We start from the raw sequence: 18,897 nt of genomic DNA, 5'->3' as shown, positions 1-18,897 counted from the left end.
TAAAACTCAGATAGTTACTTATTTCCTTGACATCTGATGGGAGGATGTTCCACAGGGCGGGTGCCACTACCGAGAAGGCCCTCTGCCTGGTTCCCTGTAACCTCACTTCTCACAGTGAGGGAACTGCCAGAAGGGCCTCAGACCTGGACCTCGGTGTCCAGGCTGAATGATGGGGGTGGAGATGCTCCTTCAGGTGTATCGGGCCAAGGCTGTTTAGGGCTTTAAAGGACAGCAGCAACACTTTGAATTGTGCTCAGAAACGTGCTGGGAGCCAATGTAGGTCTTTCAGGATGGGTGTTATATGGTCTCAGCGGCCACTCCAAGTCACCAGTCTAGCTTCCACATTCTGGCAGTACCATAGTTAGTACTAGCTGCAGAAATCCAATCCTCTGGCTGTTGGTTTATTGCCATGTGCTCCGCACTTCTACAGAAGAGTTTAGTTTCTTATGGATGAGAGTGTATACTGGAGTTTTGCGGTGTGCCTGAGTAACATTTGCAGAAACAAGGGGTATTGAGAAATTATCTCCTTCACCCACATTACAGATTGTGCTAAACGTTTGCAAACTATACCTTTGCAGAATTGACTCTACAAAGTTATAGTGGTTTTTTTGGGGGTGGGAAGAGAACTTTCAAAGGAAGGAGAGATATATAACAGCATCATAAGCCAAAGGACAGCACTATTTGTAATTGGCATAAAATTAACAAGAACATGATGAATTCCAGGGCAGTTCAAAGATGAATATTGCACAAGGATGCCATTTCCAGCAAGAGGATTACATCTAGATCATAGGAGTGCACACTTAAAAGTTACAGTGCAATCAAAGGTTGCTTTGATTCTAAGTAAATCAGGCTGAGATGTTCAGGACATAGCCATCAGTCAACTGAAATATTTTATACACTTTTAAAAGTACAGCAATTAAGAAATTGCAGCAAGAACATAAAGGGTTTTTCTAGATCACATCCAAGCTATATCCAGGCCAGCGTTCTTGTTTCCTACAACATCCAACGGGATTCCTCTTGAAAACAGGGCAGCACACATTATTATTATTCCCGGCACACATTGTCTGTGTGTGTGTGTGCCCACTTGCATTAAACACTGCCAGATGGTCCAGTTGTCTATTATTATTACAATTTATTACCTGCCATTCACCCCAATATCCCAGCTGCTAAGCAAGTGTGCTATGACATTTGGGACTTAACTGTCATGTGAAGTACCCTAAATTATGGGAAGAGTCACAGCTCAGTATTAGAGCATCCGCTTTGAGTGCATAAAGTCCCAGTTTCAGTCCCTAGGATCTCCTAGAAGAGTCGGGAGAGACCCTCTGGAGAGCTGCTGCCCACCAGTGTAGACAATACTGAGCTAGATGGAGCAGAAGTTGGTACAAGACAACTTCCTGTGTTCCTATGCTAGGGTGCAACTTTTCCAGCCAGTCACTACAGCAACAGCCAATCCAGCTCAGCAGCTCATTAGCATACATTTAAAATTATATGGTTGATTTAGAAATAATTTGAAGGCATATCTGTTTTGTAGCACTTTGTAAACCACTTTGTTTGTGGTTTCCTAGAAATAATAATTGGAACAGGACTTTTTGTTAAGAGATCCCTAGCAACCTTTCCACATCACCATTCCAGTCCTTCTGCAAACAAGCATATTCACTCCTCACCAGTTTCAAAAACAGAGTCCCCCCTCTGTTTTTGGTGTATCTGCAAATCTCAGGGTTTCTCTAAGCCTTCTGATAACTCCCCTTATGTGCAGTGATAGTATTGTTTTGGCTACATACACTTACAGTACTCACTCGAAATATCTATTTGAGGGACCGATAAGAAATAGATGCTCAAAATATCTGTTTAAAAAGCTTCCAGGCAGTATTGCTTTTAAAATAAAAAGGTTTATTTAGACAAAGATTCATACTGAGAAACAGATCTCAGGTTGTATTTAGAAAGATAGGCACCTTTTAAAAATAGTCAGCAATGATCTCAAATGCTAGTTTCTAACAGCAATTATATATTCCATACTAAAATTCTAAACAAGGCATTCATTTTGTTTTGTTTTTCATGGGGGAAAGGGAAGAAATAAAGCAAGCAAGGTAAACATCAGCAAGATATAGGCAATCCATGTAATATATATTATCATTCATGAGGCTCTTAACTACTAAAATATAGAAATACAGATCTTTGGATCCTGACAAAATTATAAAGTGCTTCATTAAAAAGGCTGCCTTATTACAAGAGGGCTTACATGCCATACAAAGAATCAGTTGCATTGCCAGCCATGTCACCCCTGCCACACTCTGGCTGTTTAACAGTAGTCAGCTGAAAATTAGCAGTGCAATTTTAGTTTTTCCATTGAAGTTTCCAGTTAAATAAGAATGGCCCAAGGAGTCCAAGTCACCTTTCCTAAAGGTTTCTCTGCACTGCAGGCTTTCTGTAGCTCATACCTGCACAGTGTTGATTCATAAGCTCCTACCCCGTTTGTCTCAAGTCACTACTTCCTGGAAATGAATTGGAAATGAACTCCATGATTATATCAAAGCAGCTTATCCTCTGCCAAAAAGGCCAGCCCAAGGCTTTGGCAGTATGGCTTTACCTCCCAGGATATGCATGTATTATTATCATACATGCATGTGTCTGGGGCAACTGTTATGTGCCAGCCATCTTCCTAGATTGCCCTTATTTAAAATTACCGTATTTCAGATGCACACAGATAGCACAGTGAAGGGATGCAATTGCCTAAATTCATGCTAACCACACACACAAAATGTTCCTGTTGTGTGTGTATCCATGCATTACCGTTTGTGCCTTCATATCCCCATTAGCAGGAATAAACAGAGGTACCAAGAGACAAACCTTGTGTACCTACAGGTGTATATATAATTTGAGCTGTGAGCCTCCTGTGGAAGTGATCTTCTCCCTCCTTGGACGAAGAGGAAAGAGATTCTGTATGGTTGAAGGCAGCAGTGCTTCTGAATACCAGTTGCTGGAAACTACAGGAGAGGTGAGATTTCTTCTGCTGAAATCCTGCTTGCTGGTTTCCTACAGACATCTGGTTGACCTCTGTGAGAACAGGATGCTGGACTAGATGTTTTTAGAAACCATCTGTGCACAGCACTGATTGTCTGGAATGGTGACATCACTAACCCACCTCCGCTAGAGTTTTCAACACTTCAGAAATGCTTCTATGTTTTTAGTATTAAAGGGGACGAAATGCACATTTAATGGAACAAATGCACACTCAATGCTTTGAAAGTTAAAAGAAAGAAAAGCAGTCAGTCAGTCAGTCTGAAACATGAGGGAAGGGCAACCCTGAAGACTTGAATCAGGGGTGTGTAAGGCTGCTCTTTTCACAGTGAAGGCGGATAGAAGTCAGACTCACCCCACAGGAGCAAAAACCACAGCAAATCCTATTTTTATTATACATCTCTCTGTACCTTCAATGTGTCCATTTTAAAGGATGTCACGACTCCTGTATAACAGAGAGATACTCACTGTTGTTGTATGTAAAACTGAATTTTTATGTTTTTCCTCCTTCATTTCTAAGCGAATATAAAAAGCCACTCAATGCCTGACACTTCCATTAACAGTCTCTGCACCAGTTGTCACTTGTCATCCGGCATCTTCGAAGACTAGAAACTTTTATTCCTTTTCCGCATTCAAAAAGTTTCAACACATTTAATGGAAAAGCCCACAGGCTAAGGGGAAAGTGCTTTATGAGCCTGTGGGTACCCTGTGGGCTGCAGGTTTCCGATCCCTGCTCAGGGTTGGCGATTTTGTTACTGAAGTGCATTTCATATATAGCCCTGAATTTTCGTAAGAGTAATACAAACTTCATGCAGTGTTCCTGTCTGAGGTTCCTTCATCTCTTTAAGGCAATGATGTTGAATGGAAGTGGAGCTAAAGTCAGGCCAAATCTTCCTGCCATCGATGGCTTCTCCATGTCTTCGGGAAACTGAAATGTGAAATTTTGCAGGAGGCTCACAAACATCAAGAACAGCTCCATCTTGGCAAGTTGTTCTCCCATGCACACACGTTTTCCTGAAAAGGAAAGCAAAGTGGGTGAGAGAGATGAAAGGTGGGGAACTTCACAGTTTAAATAAATATTAATAATCTCTGTGGGAATCCATTTTTTTAAAAATGAAAGAAAGAAATGCTACGAGGTCCAGGACGTAAACTATGATAACCAGGCTTTTATAAATCCATTAAGGCCGTTCCAAATTTATTAAGCACAAAGACCCCTGAAAAGAAATGGTATAAAATAATCCTCTTTATTCACTATCAGACTAAACTGGTTTTGCTGGATCCTGTCCCATAGAAGACTGTTTCATATAACTTAATAGACCAGAGATGGGCAGAAGGTAGCTCAGAATCTCCCTGTTGATCTCTGGGTGATTTGACTGGAAAGGGTTTCCAACAATAGCAACAACCGCAACAAAAAATAACTTCCCAACTAAATTAGGCTGCTGCAATGAAGAAAGCAGAAGGAGGGGCAGACTATTGTGTGGAATGACTATGAGCTCCATTCAGTTCTGGTACTGAAAGCAAATTCCTAGAATTAGAATGTGCTCAGAGGTAAATCCTGTTCTTTAACTTTTGAACCACTTTAAACCTTGGAGTTTTAGTAAAACAAAGCCTGAAGCCTGTTCTCCCCTGTAATAGACTATAATAGACTGTGAACCGCTCTGAGATCTTATGATGAAGGGCAGTATATAAACCCTAATAAAATAAATTAAAAATAAATAGGAGAGAGACCAGCAAGCTTTTTCCTGGCCTTCATAAATGAGGAACATACAATACTTAATGTACACTGCTTTAAAGATGTCCTACTATCAAGAGATGGTGTCCCCACAATCTGCACCCCCACCCCTCCCTACACACACCAAACAGAGTTGAATTACCAATTCCAAAAGGAATAAATGTTTCTTTTTTGATGAGCTGGCCATTTTCATCCAGAAACCTTGCTGGGTGGAAATCATCCGGATTCTCCCATATGTTGGGATCTCGGTGCACGGACCACAAGTTTGGAATGATTATACTGCCCTTTGGAATAGTGTAGCCCTGGAGCACTTAAAACAACAACAACATACACGACATATACACAAATTAATAAATGGCATTACCCTTACGGAAAGATTTTACACACAGACATATTAATCAAAGGAACATAAAATGCTTGTGTTTGGGTTGGGTTGGTTTGTAGGAAAGTGTTGCTTCGTGACTAAGAGAATGCACGCTTGTGTATTTCTATGTGCCATTAAAATGGTATTGTGGACTTCTCTAGGAGCGGGAAGGGGCAAATAAAACCCTCACCAAGGGCACAGAAAATGAAAAGCTTACCAAAAACACAGCCCCTTTGTTATCAGAGCACTTTGTAAACACAGGGGTTGCTTGCTTTAGGTTTGTCAGCTGCTAACAGATACCAGCTGACCTAAAGGAGAAGCACACCCCGTGAAGCAACACTGCAAAGTCCAAGCTGCAGTTTACAGCAGCTGAAAATCAGCCCTGGGTGACTTGACTAGTCGCAAAAGCAGCTCATTAATGAAGTATCTACTACATGTGCAATGCCTGGAGGTGCACAACAGTTCAAGCACTTAAGAAGACTTTGGATTTGATATTCCGCTTTATCACTACCCGAAGGAGTCTCAAAGCGGCTAACATTCTCCTTTCCCTTCCTCCCCCACAACAAACATTCTGTGAGGTGAGTGGGGCTGAGAGACTTCAAAGAAGTGTGACTTGCCCAAGGTCACCCAGCAGCTGCATGTGGAGGAGCGGAGACGCGAACCCGGTTCCCCAGATTACGGTACTACCGATCTTAACCACTACACCACATTGGCTCTCCTAAGCGTGACCACAGTCCACTCTCACTTCAGCTCCGGTATTGCTCTATAAGGCAGATAAATATGTGATAATGGGCAATTTGCCTGTAAATCTCCAGACTCTCCTGTCCCTGGCAACCCTGGAAAGCTGCTGCCAATCTAGGATAGACCAAAAGACCTGATAGGATAGACCTAGTATAAGAAAGCTTGTTCAAATTTCAGCCTTCCTTATTTCTCTCCAATGTGAAAATCAGCTTTTGGCTAAGTGAACTCATACCAAAACGTGAGAGCAGGAGCCCATCAAAAATGCTTACCTGTAGTTTCTGAGGCCATTCGAGGAATTGAAAGAGGTACAACCACCGTCATCCTTTGAACTTCCATGATGGTTGCTTCTGTGAAGGGCATACGTGCCTTGTCCGCAAGAGTTGGAGGCCTATTGCGCCCAATGACCAACTCAATTTCTTCCTGGACCTTTTCTGTGCAAAACAAGAGACAGTAAGATGAGCACTGGGTCTAAATGGCTAAATTAGGGTTGCCACGTGTCCTCTTTTTCCAGGACATGTCCTCTTTTTCAGGGGTAAAATTTCTGTCTAGGTGGATTTTGTTAAATTTGCCAAAATGTCTTTGGCTATACTTTCTGGATGAGACATAGACATAGCTGGTGGATGAAGGCTTTCCTCTTCTCTTCTCCTGCCCCTCTCAGCAATATATCACAGCTTCTATAGCCTACATATGTAGGGGTATTTAAAATGAGAGTCGCCTCCTTTTTGCTTTTCAAATTAGGCAACCCTAGCTAAATGGGCTTTATGCAATTTATTTACTTTACATTAGGTTTCTATGATGGCATCATGCACGTCTGGGATTAGCAAGCAAGGCTGCAAAAAGAAGAAGAGAGAGATTACACTCAGACCACTCTCTTTTAACAAATTAAACACCAACTGCATGTCAAACACTGCCCTCCAGTGTCTACAATCAGAAGTATTACTGCTGTGATCCTAAAAATACTTGACTTAAGGGCACTTCCAGATTTTTCCTATTTTCAGGTGGGATTTAATCATATAATACTAGGTTGTGCAGTAAAAGTTTGCTGGGCTCTTGCACACATACAATCAGGCTTTTTGCAATAAGGAAAGTGATGGGGAAATTCACTGGAAAGTATGGGATGGAAATTGCTTGACATGAGGTCAGCTATTCTGCATGTAGAGCAAAACAAATGTTCAATAAGTAGCCAATGTCACCTAACATCCCCCCAAACTTTGCCCACGCTAAACAGGATGGATGCTCAATAAACAGATTGTCTGGAAGCGACTTTAGCCACGGTAAATAAATGGAACTCGATGTGAATTAGATAAGATTAGAAAAGGATTTGCAAACATGCGCTGGATTATGGAGAAAGCTAGAGAGTTCCAGAAAGACATCTACTTTTGCTTCATTGACTATGCAAAAGCCTTTGACTGTGTCGACCACAGCAAACTATGGCAAGTACTTAAAGAAATGGGAGTGCCTGATCACCTCATCTGTCTCCTGAGAAATCTCTATGTGGGACAAGAAGCTACAGTTAGAACTGGATATGGAACAACTGATTGGTTCAAAATTAGGAAAGGAGTACGGCAAGGCTGTATACTGTCTCCCTGCTTATTTAACTTATATGCAGAATTCATTATGCGAAAGGCTGGGCTGGATGAATCCCAAGCTGGAATTAAGATCGCCGGAAGAAATATCAACAACCTCAGATATGCAGATGACACAACCTTGATGGCAGAAAGTGAGGGGGAATTAAAGAACCTTTTAATGAGGGTGAAAGAGGAGAGCGCAAAATATGGTCTGAAGCTCAACATCAAAAAAACGAAGATCATGGCCACTGGTCCTATCACCTCCTGGCAAATAGAAGGGGAAGAAATGGAGGCAGTGAGAGATTTTACTTTCTTGGGCTCCATGATCACTGCAGATGGTGACAGCAGTCACAAAATTAAAAGATGCCTGCTGCTTGGGAGAAAGGCGATGGTAAACTTAGACAGCATCTTAAAAAGCAGAGACATCACCTTGCCAACAAAGGTCCGTATAGTTAAAGCCATGGTTTTCCCAGTAGTGATGTATGGAAGTGAGAGCTAGACCATAAAGAAGGCTGATCACCGAAGAATTGGATGCTTTTGAATTATGGTGCTGGAGGAGACTCTTGAGAGTCCCATGGACTGCAAGAAGATCAAACGCATCCATTCTTAAGGAAATTAGCCCTGAGTGCTCACTGGAAGGACAGATTGTGAAGCTGAGGCTCCAATACTTTGGCCACCTCATGAGAAGAGAAGACTCCCTGGAAAAGAGCCTGATGTTGGGAAAGATTGAGGGCACAAGGAGAAGGGGACGACAGAGGACAAGATGGTTGGACAGTGTTCTCAAAGCTACAAACATGAGTCTGACCAAACTGCGGGAGACAGTGGAAGACAGAAGTGCCTGGCGTGCTCTGGTCCATGGGGTCACGAAGAGTCGGACATGACTAAACGACTAAACAACAACAACAGAAAAGGTCTTTACAGTGAAGGTCATGTTAACATCTTTCAGAGAGCTTTGTGTACCACAGACTGTCATCACACCATCATCTTTTGACATTCATGCCACTACGCATCTAACAAACATTCAAAACGCAGCTGTCTGTTTTCTGGAAGAAACTAAGAGAATCAACTTTTGGGAAACAGAAAGCATTAAATGTACGCCAAGCAGTAAAATTGACTGATTTTAGCTGCCCATCACAGCTATGTGATTTAGAAATCGAAATGGCTATGGGGTGGAAAGAGAATGAATAAAAGCTGGAATATATTAAAAACATTAGGTAACCCATTAAAACCAACTTTACACTTTTAATATAACCCAACTATTATTTAATATAATAGTTAATGTAACCCAACTCCAAGGATACTCTAGGTCTTTGCCCCATGAGACATACAAACCCAGTAGTAAGAAAATCTGGCTCTGTATGTATAATAACTTATTAAAATGAAGCCTGGGAAAGAGGAGACTGAGAGGAGATACGATGGCCATCTTCAAATATCTGTCACATGGAGGATGGCGCAAGCTTGTTGTCTCCTGCTCTGGAGGGTATAACCCAAACCAATGGATTCAAGTTACAATAAAGGAAATTCCACTAAACGTTAGGAATAACTTTCTGGTGGGAAGAGCTGAACGGTCTCCCTCAGAAGGTGGTGGACTCCCCTTCCTTGGAGGATTTTAAGCCAAGTTTGGATGGCCATCTGTCATGGATGCTTTGGCTGAAATTCCAGCATTGCATGGGTCGAACTAAAGGACCACTGGGGTCCCTCCCAACTCTGCAATTCAATAATTCTATGTCCAGTACTCATTGAACTGTAGGTGTGAGTGGGTGGGGGCGTTGTCATTTTGAAGTTTGCTTTTTGTCTCTACCTCAGGATTCACAAAAGCATGCCCATATCTATCTGCTTTTTCTTCAGTGACCCTGTTTTGGGTTCCTATAAGAACATAGTAAGAGCCCTCATGGATCCAACCAGAGCTTCATTTAGTTCAGGACCCTATTCCCCCAGTGGCCTGTTAGAATTCCTGATCTATGATTGCAGTCATTGGATTTTTGTCTATCACATGACGGTATATGTTTTGACTCCAAAAGAGTGGGAAGTGACGGAGACAGGATGTTTGTATTACTGTGCTCCGTGAAGTGGGACTACTGTCCTTTGTTCTTTTTCTCTTTGCTGTCTGATGCTAGAGAGAGAGGGAGCCATGTTGCAATGCTCCGTGTGTGTTTATATGTAAATAAAATAGATTAGCCAAAATGCTGCGTTGCTGAGGTCTGTCACGCGCACGATGCGCAAATTCTGCGGATCTCTGAGTGTGCCGGTGTTGGTTGGCATCGGTCGCTGTGATGTTCGGACTGAAGAAAGCTTACGAAGCTCCCGAACCATCGACTAGGAGGGAGAGAACATGCCAGTCGGGCATGTGTCTCTGCCAGGGTCCTACTCAAGTGTAGGCTCAACTCCTGGCATGGCCAACCAGATGCCTATGGGAAGAAGCCCCAAAGGAAGACCTGAGGACAACTGCTCCCTCCATCAACTACTACAATTCAGAGGTATATACTGCCTCGCAGATAGATAGATAAAAATGGAAAGGTGTCTTTACACTGTAGCATGAGAGGATAGCAGGCAGGCAGGCGAGTGAGCAGCACAGATGGCCACTGGCCAAGGCAAGCTGTTTGAAGGAGGGGGGAGGTAACCTCTGTTAAACACAGATGGATAACAAACAAAGGGGGACAAACACTTCAGAGAGGAGTTTGCTGAACCACTCTCTGAAACGCCTCCCACCCTCCTTTAAAAGGGAGCAAGGATTGGGGCAAGCTGTGAGGGGATGTGGGCGAAGTCTAAAGCAAGGGGGGTTTGGTCACCCAGGCGTGGGGGAAGAGAGCTGGCAAAAGGGTTGGTGAGGAGGTGTGGTTGGCAAGCAGAGTGAGTAACAGGGGTGGCAGCCCCGTGTGTTGGGGTGTGTGTGTGTGTGTGTGCCTAGAGAGACATTTTGACTAGTACCCATGGATAGCCTGTCAGCACCAAAGTACTGTGTTCCCTGTTAGAGGCAGCAGGTGATTGTTTTCCATGCAAGATTTGATCAGAAGTGTGCAGCTGTGGCCACCCAGCTTTCCAACAATGCTGTGGGAACCCCCCCCCCAAAAAAATGGATAGCTTGCATAATAAGAGCAAACCCAATTAAGAATCAGCCACTGGAGAAAGGATGACATTTACTTTGTTCCTGTGGGTGAAGCGACATGTAAAGCAGACTCCAGAGAAGGGTATTGGATGTGGTGTCTGTGCCTGCGATGAAAAGGTCCGCAATAATAAAAAACAGGTAGTCTTCAGTGAAGCTGCTCTCGCTGTCTATCTTCCTTTCCTCGTCTGCATGAAGGAGGTACATGTCGATGAAGTCTCGGGGATTCTGGCTATCGAGGCTTTCCCGGTGCTGTGCGATAATAGTCTTCAGGAAGGCCGTGATATCCAGCTCAATCTGCCTAAGCACTCGGAAAGGATAGATTGGGAGGTAGTAGAGCCAAGGGCAGATGTTGACCAGAATCATGTGACTGTTCAGGCTTAGCTCCAGACCACGAGACATGAGCTTCAGCATGGTCTTGAGGCTGGCGTCGTCATAGTCAAAGCGCCTGCCAAAGGCCATCGAGCAGATGACGTTCGACACGGCGTTGCCAATTATGGGGAAGGGGTTGAACTTCTTGTCCCCGTGCTTCAGGATCTCTGCTTTCACATACTTGAATTCTTCGATTATTTTAGGCTCCAAGCTGTGCTTTCCTAGTCCAAAGTGACGGAGGGTTGAATGGGAGAACTTCCTCTGTTTCTTCCACACCGGGCCGTAAGGGGCAAAAACCACACCTGGAGGAAAAGAAAGGGGGAAAACATTGGAATCGAGAACAGAGTTTTTGCTTTGTTTGTAAGATACCTTGAAACTTCGAACGACAGGAAATCCTGGGCTCGCCCCAGTTTTCATTTCATTTCATGGGACGCGGGTGGTGCTGTGGTCTAAACTACTCAGCCTCGCTGGACAGGGTGAGGTCCTGTTGCTCTGTCCCAGCTTCTCCCAACCTAGCAGTTCAAAAGCATGCCAGTGCAAATAGATAAATAGGAAAGGTAAATGGCATTTCTATGCGCTCTGGCACTTGTCATGGTGTCCCGTTGTGCCAGAACCATTTTAGTCATGCTGACCACATGACTCGGAAAGCTGTCTGTGGACAAACACCGGCTCCCTCAGCCTGAAAGCAAGATGAGTGCTGCAAGTCCATAGTTGCCTTTGACTGGACTTAACCATCCAGGGGTCCTTTATCTTTACCTATTTCATATTTCATAATATTTACACACCGCTTGGTTATAAAAAAAACCTAAAACCTCAGAGTGGTTTATGAAAAAGTTCATTGAATCATAGCATCGTAGAATTGCAGAGTTGGATGAAACCACAAGGGTCATCTAGTCCAAACCTCTGCAATACAGGAATCTTTCCCCCAATGTGCAGCAGGAGGATGGACAAGATGATGGTCTGGGTACCTTCCAATGCGATGATTATGTGATTCTAATACTTTGTGTAAAGATAACCACGTTGTTGTTGCTGTTGTTGTTAATTGCATCTAGTTACCAGCAAAATTTAAACAACAACTCTGGTTAAAGAATGGTTCCCACCTAGGCAATAACAAGATAATATTAAGACAAGAAACAAATAAGGATAACCAGTTTAGTCATTGCTCACTAGGATTATATTCAATTAAGCAGAAAAAAATAGAAAATTATAGGAAGAGACAACAGAACAACCAGAGTTTTTGGAATTGTAAAAACTGCTCATCTCAAAGACCCCCTTCCCTTCTCCATTAGAATACATTGGCTGAAAATAGTACTTAAGCCCTAGATTTTCAATGGTTGGTTAGTTCTCAAAGCTCCAACATGGACCCCTTTTCACTCTATGCTCTCAAGGACCAGCCTGATGCTATGCTTCACTACAGGACTGGTATCCCCTTCCATTTCTTGCCTTGCTAGTAGCATGGGTTCTGCAGCAAAATTGCCACACTCACTTTCAGTAGGTTTTGAGGTTCTTTCACTCTTTCGATCCAGATGTGATTGAACTGTAGGATTTGCTGCCTGCTAAAATTGCATTTTTTCTGTCTCAAGCAGCATTTATATATTCCATCCCTTTCATTTCATGTAATAAACCATAAAATAAATCTTTATTTATTTTTATGCAAGAACTTCTTGTGGGCATAAAGTGAAGGGTAAACAGATATTCATGACAAACACACACCTTAACTCTAGCAAAAGACCCTAAAGCTCTTGGTAGTCTGTGCATGAATACACATGAACGTTGGACACTCTGGCTCCAATGTTCAAGTCCAAACTTGCATAATAGTATTATTTACACACAGTCTTGATAACAAGTTATCAGGGTACTATATCTTCACATCTATTGTATACCCAAGGGCATTTATACTTGTGATGAAACTGTAGTTGCACTGTTGCCAAGATATCAACTTGCTCAATTGGCTTTGAGACCAAGCAAGGGTATGAATTTGGTTGCTCCAGCTGAAAATGCCACAAGAGATCCCATTACACCACACCAACCCTTTTATCAGTAAGCTGCTGAAGAGGTATCACTTATGATTAGGTATGGGTGAATCTGCCAATTTCAGCTTCTCCCAGTTTCACGTTTTTCCAGTGTTCAATTCAGTTCTCCACATTTCCACATCAGTTTGCAATTTTTTTTTTTTAAAAAGCCCCCATGAAAATACACCAGCATTTTAGCACAAATTTCTCCTGTTATACCTATGTTTATATGCAATATAATATATAATATACACAAAATACAATTCACTTCTGTATGTTATCTTCACTGATATACGCATTTTAACAAACCCTAGTACAAAGCTGTATACAGCTTGAGACGTGGACTTTTGAAGGAATACCATCTGCCACATCAACCTGCCTTCCTCAGAGCCCTTCCCGATACCATCCCTCCAATCAGTAGGGAGCAGGGTGGCAATGGGAGAAGGGGGCCTTTTAATGAGATAAGGCCCTTAATTTAAGACACATGCTGGAATCACATTCTGCTTACTTCAAAGCAACGTTGTTGTTGTTTAGTCGTGTCCGACTCCTCGTGACCCCATGGACCAGAGCATGCCAGGCACTCCTGTCTTCCACTGCCTCCCGCAGTTTTTATGCAATTTCATAGAATCGTAGAGTCGGAAGGGGGGCTCCCAAGGTCATCTAGTCCAACCCCGTACAATTTAGGAATCTCAGCTAAAAAGCATCCATGATCCAACCTCTGCTCAAAAACCTCTAAGTGTAAAACTTCCTTAGTATAAATGTCTCGGTGACAAGAGGAATGGGTCCCATGTTAAAAGGCAAATGCTTCTAGTCTTGTTAGTTTTGCAGCATCATTTTTTGAAGTAGCTACTGAGAGCTACTCTAAATTCCTTTGTTCCTTGTACAAATCTCTGAAAGCTGCTATGGTGCTTAACAGGCTAGATGTTGGGCTACCTGAGAAGGCAGAGCTACTGCTTTTTGGACTTGCACAACCAAGAATTGACTATGTTTCAGAAGACAGTTATTCTTTGCCCAGGAGAACCAAATTTGGACATGTATGATTATACAAAAGAGTTGCACAATATTAATCTGGAACTTTAGGGGGAGTTTATGTTTGTTTATTGTTTTGCAAAATTAGCAGAGAAACTATGAAAATGGGCAACAGAAGGCAAGCAAGGGATAAAGGAACAGAATGCAGACAAGGAGCAAGCTGTCTCTTTATCTGAGCCGTTTGAAGAACTGCCTCAATATTTTCAAACTCTACTTTCATCCTGCTAGAAACTTTGGAGGGGAACTTCCAAAGACTGTCGAAATTGCAACTCCTGACTACACGGCGGGGGTGTATGTGTGTGTTTGCTGACTGTACAATAATCCCTGTTAGTGTATTTGGAAACTACATTTATCCGCAGCGCTTCTTACAAGTCCAAGTGAATTGTTTGGTGAGAACTAGTTATCTGATGCTCCTCTCCAACTATTTTAGACTGACAGGGAAGCTGCAAAAACAAACACAGCATCAGATAGCAAAGTTTCTTTGTTAGAAAGAAGAATCCTGAATAGGGATAGAACTCACAAACGTATCTCTCTCACCACTGTCATATTATACCGCAGTATTCAACAACAGGTGCCTGTGGTTTCCCTGTGCAGCAGGTTATATGGGAAACCTGAAAGGAAACAGAAAATCTGCATATGCAATCAGCTACAACTGTCTGCAGCTTTCAACACACAGGTGTCGCTGGCAAAGAAATGCTGGAAACAGCTACATGTGTTAATGCAGAAAAGATGCAGCCTGCAGCATCACCAGAGGCCTCTATGAAGTAACTTATCTTACACTTACTAAAGGACTGCCAACTATCTGAGAAGTTAAGTACTCAGCTATCTCCTGTTAAACTTTATTGCTGCAGCAATAAAACCGCTAGCACATTTGCAAAGCTAAGAAGGATCCGGTAAGGTTTCAAACTGGATGAGGAACTGCATGCTGAGATTCCTGTATTGCAAGGGATTGGACCCTTTCTAACTCGACAATTCTTGGATTCTAAGATTCACTACTAACAGAATAGGGTACAGTGTGTGCTTGGTTGTGTGTTTTTTGTGTGGGATGCCCATGACAGTGTGCAAATGGGCTCACAGGCCCAAGAAAGGTTTGCAACCCCAGTGCTACAGGGATTGATGCCAGTGAAATTGGCAATTCCCACTTATTTGAGCATCGCCAACAGATGGCCAGAGTAAAACCAGATCTATAGGGTTCTGTATTTTGCTGAATATTTTCTGTACATCCACAGAGGCTTCCTCGGTCTCTTCCACTTTAGAACTCTACAGCCCCCTGAATAACTGCAAAGTAATTAACACAATTCCAACATTCTTATATACCGGCAACTAGTGCAGATCTCTGAGTGCAGGTGCTATGTGCTCACAAGGTCTCACTCCTGTCAGCAATCGAGCTGCCGCATCCTGCACTAACTGCAGCTTCTGGATCAAGTGTGACAGAAGCCCAACATAGAGCACATTGTGGTAATCCAGTCTTGAAAGTCTGCTGGTTTTCCTCGCAACACAGTCTTGAGGCAAACCACATTAGCACACTCCAACAATAATGTTAGCCTACCTTACAGAGCTGTTGGAAGGATTACATGCAGGACAGTGGAAATATTAGGAAAAATGTCCCACCATGTTCAAGGAGCTTAGCTGCACTGCTTCAAGTAGCCTTTGCCAACCTGGTGCCCTCCAGATGTTATAGAACACAGCTCCCAGCAGTGAGTGATGGGAGTTGAAGCCCAAGAACATCTGGCTTATGGCAATATATGCAAAACACTCTGTTAATCCTAAGAAATAGTCTCATCAAGCCCCTCAATCAAAGTCGTATTTCACTCCCTCCTGGCACTCCAAGGGAGGCCTGCAGCTGGACCTGCCACTCAATAATGCTAATAGGACTTCCTTCTTGGGTGCTTATTATTATTCAGGTTATATACCCCAGCCACAGGTGCCACACTCACCCGGCCGCTGGCATCCTGCTTCACGGGCCAATGTATGCAGCTGCCAGGAGTCACAGAATCAGAGAATTGGGGAGTTAGAAAGGACTGCAAGGGTCTCCAACCCCTGCAATGCAGGCCTCTTCGTGGGCCCCAAACCCACGACCCTGGGGAAGGGCGGCCGAACTGCCCCATTGCGGATCTGAGCCCTTCCCCACGCCGCCCCCTTTTTTCCTTACCTTTCCTCTTGGAGAGGAGGGCCACTATGGGTATGCTGGGCCGGTCGCTGAAGACCTCGGCCTGGTTGACCAGGGCGTCCCGCACGGCCTCGAAGTCGCTGAGCATGATGAGCGGCCGGCTGCCCACGAAGAGGCTGAAGATGCTGCCGTAGATCTTGGCCAGGGCGGTGAGTAGCAGGTGCGGGGGGTTCTGCTGCAGCGGTTGCTGCTCCCTCCCGGCGCCGCCTTCGCCTTTGGGGAGCTGCTTCTGCCGCTCCATGTTCAGAAGCCGCTTGCGCACCAGCGGGTTGGGCAGCAAGGCGAAGGCGAAGTTGCCCACCAAAGGCCACGGCTTGGGACCCGGCGGGAGCCCCTGCAGCGGCCGGCGGCGGCGGCCCAGCAGCCACCACAGCGCCAGCAGCAGCCCGGCGGCCGCCAGCAGCGCCGAGCTAACGGGATCCTCCATCAGGGCGGGCTCGCCAGACAGAAGCCGTGCGCAACGCGGAACCTCCCTTGCGCGCGCTCTGCGGCCCCCTGGAGTCTCCCTCCGCGGATCCCGCTACATCCTCCTCGCGGCGCCGCCTCCTCCTCCGCCTCTGGTTGGCCGCCCGCGGGGGAGAGGAGGCGCAATCAGAACGCCCAGCTCCGGACAGAACTCCCCCGAGGCGCTGCGTCACCGGGAAAAGGGCTTCCCTGGCTTTGACCGTCCAGCCTTATCTCTCCGCTGCGCTCCACCCCAACCCATCTATCTCTCTCTCTCTCTCTGTCCAAGACCCCAGCGCAAAGATTGCCGCAAAAAGCTGGGTGACGATGGCGACTTGCAGCGGCCTGCTGCAGAGTTCAGGGAGGGAGGGAGGGAAGGGAGGAGAAAGCGAAGGGGTCAAAGGCGAAGAGAAAAGCGGAAAAGGAGGGGGGACATCTTCCAGACCCGTGTTTATTGCAGGACAGGTGCATTCTGCAAGCATTGTTTTGTTCTTGTTCTTTTATGTACAGTATTTATATCTCTCAGGGTGGGATTGGAGTTTTATTAGTTGATTCAGGACGCCTCCCTTGATGCTCCCATATTGCACCCATCTGCAGTAGTTTCTGGTTCATAAGTTTATTGTTCAGCTGACTAAACTTGTGGCGATAGGGCTAATGAACTAATACAGAACATGCATTCATAATATAAGCCGACATCCATGATGTAAGAGAGAGAAGATGCCAAAGACATCAACAAGCTTAAATCTAGCTTGATTTCAGAGTAAAGCCCTGTAAAAAACAATTTACAGGGATTTTATCTAAATGCGTTATCCTGGTATATTTTGCAGCCAATGCATAGAGGGCCACTCTGTGTGTTACAGAGCTATTATTGTTACTCAAAAGAAACCAAGCCATTTCTGACAGGTAGTACCTAAAACCAGCTGTTTCAAACCCAAAGCAAGTGAACTGAAGTTTATCAAACACCCTTTCAACTCCTTTCCACGCCCTGCCCTGCTTCTGAACTTCTGAACTCCACCTCATGGCCACTCCCTCCTCTTGTCATTTAACATATACAAACCAGCACACCCTCCCTTATGTACAATAACACATTGTTGATAATAAGGATGCTCTACACTTAATTTTGTGATAGTTTATACTATGTGATGTGAACTGTAAAGGCCCTTGACAATAAACAATACAAGTCACCAAAACTGTTGACAACGTACTCATCATCAGCCTTAGAAACCAAGGAGGCAACCAGGATAGAATTAACCATTTTGCACCCCGCGTCAGACAGTGATACAATTTTGAGATGCACAGTGAACTTGACCAGGTCCTTAGTCTGTCTTGCTGTGCCTAATCCATCCATCCCATTTATACTGTTACAGGGCCACTCCAATCCCTGCTGAGCAGTAGCAAGAAATTTCAGGGGTCTTGGCACTTTACCAGGGTTTGTGTTCCTCTGAACATAGCGGGGAGATTGTGGTGTTTTCAGTACCCAGGACTTCAAGCAAGTACTTGCCTTCATCTTTTCATGTGCCACTGGTCATATTATGCAAAATAAAGTATTGCATTATGTAGCAGGTTACAGAAAGCAAGGATTCTTGTGCAGAATTAACTTTAATAATAAAAAAGCAGACTACAGTAGGAACCAGAGAATAATAGTGATCAAGGAAGACTATAATTTTTAAATAAACACATTTCAAAATGCAGTTCTCAACCATTTTTTCAATAGGCACTTTATTCTTATAGCATTGTTTTGCAGTGAAGTTTTTCAGAATATTACAAAACGTACCACACCGCTAATATTGGTAAGTGTACATAAAGTCTGCAATTTACAGAACAAATAACTTCAAAGGCTGTGAAAATCTATGGAAAACAGATTCATGAATGAAAGAAAAATGTTTGCATAAGGCCAGTCACCTAAATCAGAATCCTGCCATAATGTTTATCTCTCATTGTATCCCTTACCAATCACAGCACAGGCATACAATGCTATTAGAATGAGATTTTAAAAGGCACCATTTCTTAATGTAGTAGCAAAGCACTAATATATGCCTTTAAGTAGTGTTATTTTTCTAGAAAAAGAGGTGCCTGAAATTATCATTGTTCTCTTATCATGGCAGTGGTGCCCACCTGAGAGGTGCTAGAACTGAGTTTTGGTTAGTTCTGGCTGAAAAAAGCCCTGCCTTTAAGTAGTATTACAGGTTTGTTCCAGCACCTGCCAGCTCTTGGCAGCTCTCTCCTTCTCTACCACAAAGAAGTGTTTATACTGTGCTGCTTCTGAGATCTGCACACACTCACATAGTTTATTAAGAGATTGTGCAGTTTGACTGCATTTAACACTGCACAGGTCAAGCCAGCC

The 18,897-nt window shown here is 43.9% G+C and overlaps 1 protein-coding gene across 2 annotated transcripts; it reads right to left on the bottom strand.

Moving 5' to 3' along the window:
• Positions 1–1,869: 1,869 nt before the first annotated feature.
• On the bottom strand, positions 1,870–16,910 carry CYP2U1 (cytochrome P450 family 2 subfamily U member 1). Of its 2 annotated transcripts, XM_081925079.1 has the most exons (6): positions 16,092–16,910; positions 10,565–11,200; positions 6,125–6,286; positions 4,893–5,060; positions 3,825–4,032; positions 1,870–3,463 (listed from the first exon to the last, which is right to left on the bottom strand). In XM_081925079.1, the coding sequence occupies exons 1-5, from the start codon at positions 16,534–16,536 to the stop codon at positions 3,854–3,856; spliced, it is 1,590 nt and encodes a 529-aa protein (XP_081781205.1). In that variant the 5' UTR covers positions 16,537–16,910; the 3' UTR covers positions 1,870–3,463; positions 3,825–3,853. The 2 variants fall into 2 exon arrangements, with proteins under 2 accessions (XP_081781205.1, XP_081781204.1); XM_081925078.1 differs by having other exon boundaries at positions 1,870–4,032.
• Between the last annotated feature and the right edge of the window lie 1,987 nt (positions 16,911–18,897).

This window comes from Podarcis melisellensis, assembly GCF_964234715.1.
Source record: "Podarcis melisellensis genome assembly, chromosome: 9".
Lineage (NCBI taxonomy): Eukaryota > Metazoa > Chordata > Lepidosauria > Squamata > Lacertidae > Podarcis > Podarcis melisellensis.
The sequence above is the reverse complement of the archived record's forward strand: the minus strand, read 5'-3'. Positions and strand labels throughout refer to the sequence as shown.

Bases quoted from the DNA above. Each gene is read 5' to 3' on its own strand.
- CYP2U1 (XM_081925078.1), bottom strand. From the start codon at position 16,536: ATGGAGGATCCCGTTAGCTCGGCGCTGCTGGCGGCCGCCGGGCTGCTG. The intron at 11,201-16,091 runs GTAAGGAAAAAA...CTTTTCCTCCAG, and splicing joins CCTCCTCTCCAAGAGGAAAG to GTGTGGTTTTTGCCCCTTAC. The intron at 5,061-6,124 runs GTAAGCATTTTT...TGTTGTTTTAAG, and splicing joins AATGGCCTCAGAAACTACAG to TGCTCCAGGGCTACACTATT.